The 6281-nt window shown below is 39.3% G+C and overlaps 1 protein-coding gene across 7 annotated transcripts in view; it reads right to left on the bottom strand.

Annotated features, from left to right (window-relative positions):
- Positions 1-4604, bottom strand: part of znf217 (zinc finger protein 217) — an 18602-nt gene extending 13998 nt beyond the window's left edge. The window contains exons 1-4 of one of the 7 annotated variants that reach the window (XM_015373154.1): positions 4539-4604; positions 3816-3856; positions 472-1789; positions 273-377 (exon numbers count right to left, since the gene is read on the bottom strand). In XM_015373154.1, the coding sequence (XP_015228640.1) occupies positions 273-377; positions 472-1750 (1384 nt within the window). In that variant the 5' untranslated portion in view covers positions 1751-1789; positions 3816-3856; positions 4539-4604. Of the gene's footprint in view, positions 1-272; positions 378-471; positions 1790-3717; positions 3857-4285; positions 4417-4538 lie in introns of those variants that run through there. The other 6 variants (XM_015373153.1, XM_015373156.1, XM_015373157.1 and 3 more) reach the window with 6 other exon arrangements.
- Positions 4605-6281: the final 1677 nt, after the last annotated feature.

Raw genomic sequence — 6281 nt, 5'->3', positions numbered from 1 at the left:
TAAGAAAAAAAAACACTGATTCCTTTTTTAAATAAAAAGTTTCTAAATTTTGGGACAGTAAAAAAAAAACTCTGATAAAGAGTACATTTATATTCATGTTTAAGCCAGAATGATTTGACATTTAAATATGATTTCCCTACGACTTTAAAGGTCCAGCAGGTGTCAGTATTCTGTGGGACAGAATCAATGCAGCATCAATACAGTTTGGAAAAGTTTCAAAACGCTTCAAGATGCCTCATTATCCCGTCTCTATCATTTGGAGCAGGTTCTACCTGTGTGAGTCCTCATGTGGACTGTGAGGTAATAACTGGATCGGAAAGATTTGCCGCAGTAGTTGCACTCTTTGGATCTGAATTTGGATCGCTCCACGCCGTCTTCTGAAAAAATAAAATAAACACAGTGAAATCATGAAAACGACCAGGAGAACTTGCATGTAATTCCCCGTCCTGTCAGCAGCAGCTCCAGATTTACCTGTAATCAAGTTTTCCTCCTCGTGCGGCTCCTCCGCCGGCTCCTGTTGGGGCCCTCTCGGCGTCGGGCTCTCTTCGCCGCCTCTCTCACGCTTGTGGATCCTGGAGTGAAGCACCAGCTGGTGATAGGTCCTGAAGGTCTTCTTACAGTCCTCACAGGTGGTCGGCTTCTCTCTGTCTTTGTGATTCTGCATGAGCGACCTCCGCGGCGGGTTTGAGGCTTCTGGAACGGTCTGCTGCTGAGACCGCAGCTCTCTCCCCAGCGCATCTTTGGCTGCTTTCTCTCCCTGACCTTCTGACCATGAAACGCTCATCTCCTCCTTGTCAGAGCAGCAGTCTTCATTGTCCGTGCTGAGCTCCTGGCCGATCTCTTTAGTATTATTTGGACCGACGGCTATCTTGCCCTTTGTGGCGAGCTGCCATGCTTGATATGTAGTAAAGGGATCCAGCTGGGGAATCCATTTGGATGATCTTGTGTCGTTTAAACCTTTATGCGTGGAGGCAGGCCAAAGCTTGAGGCTGCCTAAAAACGCTTCCTGTTTAGCTAAAGGGTCTGTAGCACCTTCAATCTTCTCCATGACTTCATCTTTCCCCAGCTCCGCCTCTCGGTTGTGATTCTTACTGTGTTCTGCCAAACTGTCATGGTCGGGGAAGAAGAACCCGCACACCATGCACATTTTGTAAACAGACACGACGGGCTCCGGGGGCGGCGCTTGTGTGACGTCGTTGATGGTGAAAGGGGCCTCCTGGTCCAGGACGGCCTTGCTCTTCGGCCCCGGTCTCACGTGCATCTTCATGTGGTTCTTCAGGAACCAGGATTCCCTGAATCGCCGTCCGCAGACGCTGCAGCAGTACGTAAAGTAGTCCTTGTGTTTCCTCATGTGCGCCTCCAGCTCACCGGCGTCTTGTGCGATCTGACCGCAAACGATGCAGCTGGGCGCCTCCTCCTTCTGTGCGGGGAGGGCGCCGGGTTCGGGCCGGGGTTGTCCGCCGGGGATCCTGAACTCTGCGTCGACCCGCAGCACGGTGGGCTCCGAGAATGTAGTGGGGTGTTGCGCCAGCACGTGTGGGCCCAGCTCATCCTGACTGCTAAAGATTTGGTCGCAGAACATGCAGGATAGCTGCAGGCGCTCAGTCTCTACGACGACCTTCAGAGCACAACTGTTCTGAGGCATCATGCTGCAGCCGGGTCCTGGGATTCCTGCGTTGTTGCTAATCAGGATGTCCTGGAGAAGGCCGTCCGGGCTGTCCACAAACGGCAATAAGGAGTGAGTTGGCATTTTCCTCTGGGGTTTGAGCACACTATCCAAAAGAGGAACCTAAAAATAACATCAATAAAACTTGCTTAAAAATCAGAAAAGGTTTTGGTAAATGGTTACACAGAACTGGCCTATAATCAGCTTTAAATACTTAAGAGAACCATCTAATACTGAAACAGGAAACACATCTGTTTTAAGCAATCAGCTACACAGACAACTCATTTCCTCTCAATACAGACCACTGATTAAAACTTTGTTTCTATATGCCAAAACAGCGGGCATACCTATTATAAGACAAACCATCTTTAGCTATTTTTAAACTGCATTATGCATCATATAAGCTGGAAGAATTCATGTTAATACACAGCATGGGAGCACATTAATGCAAGAAGAAGATTAAAAAAGGTTGTAGCTGAACAGGGAAAAGTCAACTGCTGCAAATTTATCAACAAATAATAATAACATCTCAACTAAATCTTAATCTAATTTACTTTGTAACAGAAGTTCTATTAATACATTTTAGAAAAACCCTTCTCTCCTGCTGTTACACTGGATGCCCCCTAGGAGGCGCTTGTCCCAATTTCAAACCACGTTTCACCTATTTGCCTTTTCCTGCCAGTAATACTACTCATCTACAAAGGAGAAGTCTTAAAATGCATATTTATCATCAGCTTATTCATTTATAGAAGAAGGCTAATTGTTTTATTTTAATCAGAAAATGTCTAAATGTTAATAAAAAGGCCAAAAAACAAAACAAAACTCTGCTAATAGATGAGGATCTATCATTGCTTCAATCAGCTGATCATTGCTGAAACTGAATCAATAAAATATTTTACAAAACTCCCCCAAAAACTATCAAATACTACAATAACCTGCTGCGTCTTTAAATAAACGTTAAAGTTACAGACTCCTAGGATAACGATGGAAAGAAAGTACAATTTTAAATAATTTCAACTTCTTTTTCTTACATGTTGGTAAGAAAACATGTAAGAAAGAGAAGCAAACAAGAAGAATGCATCAGAAAAGGGTTCAACTCTTACCTCTAATGAATACAAAGATTTTGTAGTTTTTTTTTAACGGCGACGATGAATAAGAAGCTGAATTTCACATATAAAACTTGACCTACGACTGCAAAGTTCAAAAGGAGTGCAGAGGACATCTACTGACATAAAAAAAACAGACTGCTTCATTGGAAAAAAAAAATTCAAACCTACATAAGTCTTTTCTTTTTTAAATAAGTGAATTTTTTCTTGAATTTTGGAGGTAAGTGAAACAATGTGCATTTAAAATAACAAAAAAACTATTTTGTCGTCTTATTTAAAGTGTATATTGTCTAATTACCTTATTTTAAAAGTAAAAATCCTCATTCCTTTGGCAAATCACCTTATTTACCTACTCAAATTAGGACATTTTGACTTATTTCTAGATCGTTTTTGCAGTATTTATACTGTATACGTAAATTTATGTTCTACTTTGGTTCGGTTATGAAAAATGCTATTTTTAAAGCCTAAATCCCTAATAGTATTGTCGATATTCTTTAGTCATAATTACTTTTAAAAGTGTTTCTGGAAAAAAAGAAGAAAAAAAAAAGGCTGCATTGTTTGTAAAACAAGCATAAAAGACTAAATAACCTTTAGGCCTTTTCCTGATCTGACCACTCCTCCTATAGCAAGTCAGTTTTTTATTTGCTTATTTATACATTTTAGTTGCCTTTTATAAAGATGAGACATATTTAGAATAGAAAACCAAACAAACATGATTGTTTCTGCATATTTTAAAATAGGGCTTGACTCTAAATTTGTATTCGACTATATTTAATTTGCCTAAAACCTCCCAGAAATAAAACAAAAGCAAATCTAAAGAGTAAAACCCAAATTTGCTGCCACAATTAAACCCTTTTAACATAACAAATAGACAACTATTTATTAAAACTTGATAAAAGATCAATCAAATCAGCATATTTAATAAAGTTATGAATGTTACTGCACCTTTAATTAATTGACCTCTGCTTAGACTTTCGATAACAAGCAGGAAATTGAGCTTTTTGTTAGTTTCTTCTGCTTTTTTTTGTTTGTTAAGTAGTCACCTTGTTAATCCAAAGAGCCCAGATGTGGTCAAAGAGGGACCCTGAACCTTCATGGGGGGGTGGGGGGGTGGATGATGCAGTTAACTTTTTAACAGCTGAGACACAAACAAACGTTGCATTTAATCAGAGCCACTATTACGCTTCTATATGTGCATTATTATCCGAGCACGAGGAGCTCATTGGCTCCTTATATACACCTCTACAGGTTTAACGTTTTAACGTCAATAAACCGAAAACATGGAGAGAAAAAAAGGAAGAATTCAGTTCAAACAATCACGACCAAAACGACGACGGAAACATTTTAAAACAACAACAAACCTTCTAAGGTCGCCGACATAATTCATGAACCCGTCGCGTTAATTATTGTTTCTGTTAGAAGAAACAGTTAGAAAACTAAAACTACTTTTACTTTGTTTTCTTCTTCTTCTCTTTCTGTTGTATTCGACTGCGAGGAAACTGTAGAAACTCACCAAACAATACCTACCAAGGCAGAGTTTCCGGATTACTATTAACTATAGAGATATACAACAAGCCAGAGAAGGAAGGAGTGAGCCGCCACGCTGCTTTCTTTCTTTCTTTTTTTTTTTTTTTTGGGGCTGCTGCTGTTTGTGTCGGAGAGCTTCTTCATTTCACGCAGCGCCCTCTCTCTCTCTCTCTCCCCCTCCCTCCCTTCCTCGTGCGTATGCGCGCGCGCGCGTGTGTGTGTGCTGTTGGACGGCTCACCTAATCAATTGTTTGAATGTGAATCATATTTGCTCCCCTTGCTTTCCTCCTCACTCTGTGCAGCTGTTGACTTCTGACGCGCGCGCGCTGCACTACTCATAGGGGGGAAAAGAGCGCGTGCACGCGCCCCCTCCTCTTCAATAAAAAAAATCCACGAGTCACGTGGTCATAAATAACAGAAAACTCCTTCTCTAAAAAAAAAAAGTTTTTATTTATTTATTTATTTATCTATTTTTAATCGTTTTTAAACATTACCTCCAATAATGGCGCAGGTAGGAATTATTAATTCATTTATATCTATATATATGATCACAGTTATACCTTTATGTGGTGACTTCTGTTGCATTGTTTGCTGCTCTGATGTTTTAATTTAAAATAAAAGGGGATAAAAATATCAAATTAGTAAAATAGTGGGTTTACATAAAAGCTATTTATGTGACACTTTGAAGGTGTAGCTTACCTAAACTGTAGTCCTTCCACCATTTTCATGTCATGCATCAGCTACCATGAGGAGGTGGGGGGAGGGGTGCCTTAAACCTTTCACTGTTACATGAGGTTTCTTTCTTTCTTCTTTTTTTTTTCCTTTTTCTGATAATGCAGATGTAGAAGTAGGCTGGCTGGGTCGTGGGAAATTTCTTCTTCTACCTATTTCACCGGTGGAAACCCAATAAGAGATGTAAATGCACTTCATTGTGATTCCAAAACAAAGACATATTACTGATATACTTCCCCCATATGGTGTAACAGATAAAAGATAGTTTTTTTTTCCTCTCTTTTTTTTAGCAAAACAGTATAAATGTGAATATATCAATGTCATATTCACCAACAAAAAGCACAGGGAAATCACTATTGCAACACAGATGCTCTGAGATAAAGAAGATCACATGTTGCCTAAAACTTGCCCCTCCTCCACCACTAAAAAAAAAGTTTCCAAAGAAGACATTGATGTAAACTCAACATATTTAGTCAGTGGAGATACTGAGTGGACTATAGTGTAAATTCATTATGGAGACGTGCTCTCCCTCCCCCCCCCCATAGAGGAGGGAAGAAAAAAGAAAAACTTTGTAAAAAAAAAAAAAAACCTCTGTAACCACTCCCCAGTAGAACATGGAACAAAGACTCTATTTGACAAAACTATCTGAGGATTGTAGCCTTTAAACTCCCTGCTGTTTTGCCTAGATATTAAAAGATGTTTGGCATTTTCTTTGCTGCTACCTTACAGGTTTGGACCGTTGCTGTCAACCGTGTAGTGAAAACACGGGTAGGTGTGCAGGTCTGGGAATACGCCGTCATCAAAATGTGTGACTGAAAATAAGAGAGCTGTTTTGTGAGACTTTTAATGATTTTCATAATCCAAAGTTTCCTAACACCAAAGATAAGGAGAGAAAAAACATTTTAAAGCATGTTTTAAAGACATGTATTCTGCACACTGCAAAAATAACCCAAAAATACGTAAAAAATGTCTTAGATTAGGTGTATTTACCCTTAATTTGAGTGGGTTAATATGATTATTTTCCAATGGAATGAGTATTTTTACTCTTAGAATAAGATAATTAGACAATATGCACTTGGAATAAGACAATGGAATTGTTTTTTTCTTATTTGAAATGTAAATTGTCTCGCTCCATTGGCAAAATGCCTCACTTACTTCCTCAATTTAAGAAAAAGGCTCTTATTTTAAGAAAAAACGACTTATCTAGATTCAGATTTTTTGCAGTGATATTTGAAATAAGACAAAGCAAT

Source organism: Cyprinodon variegatus, unplaced genomic scaffold (genome assembly GCF_000732505.1).
Source record: "Cyprinodon variegatus isolate N-32 unplaced genomic scaffold, C_variegatus-1.0 Scaffold81, whole genome shotgun sequence".
In the NCBI taxonomy this organism is placed as follows: domain Eukaryota; kingdom Metazoa; phylum Chordata; class Actinopteri; order Cyprinodontiformes; family Cyprinodontidae; genus Cyprinodon; species Cyprinodon variegatus.
The sequence above is the reverse complement of the archived record's forward strand: the minus strand, read 5'-3'. Positions and strand labels throughout refer to the sequence as shown.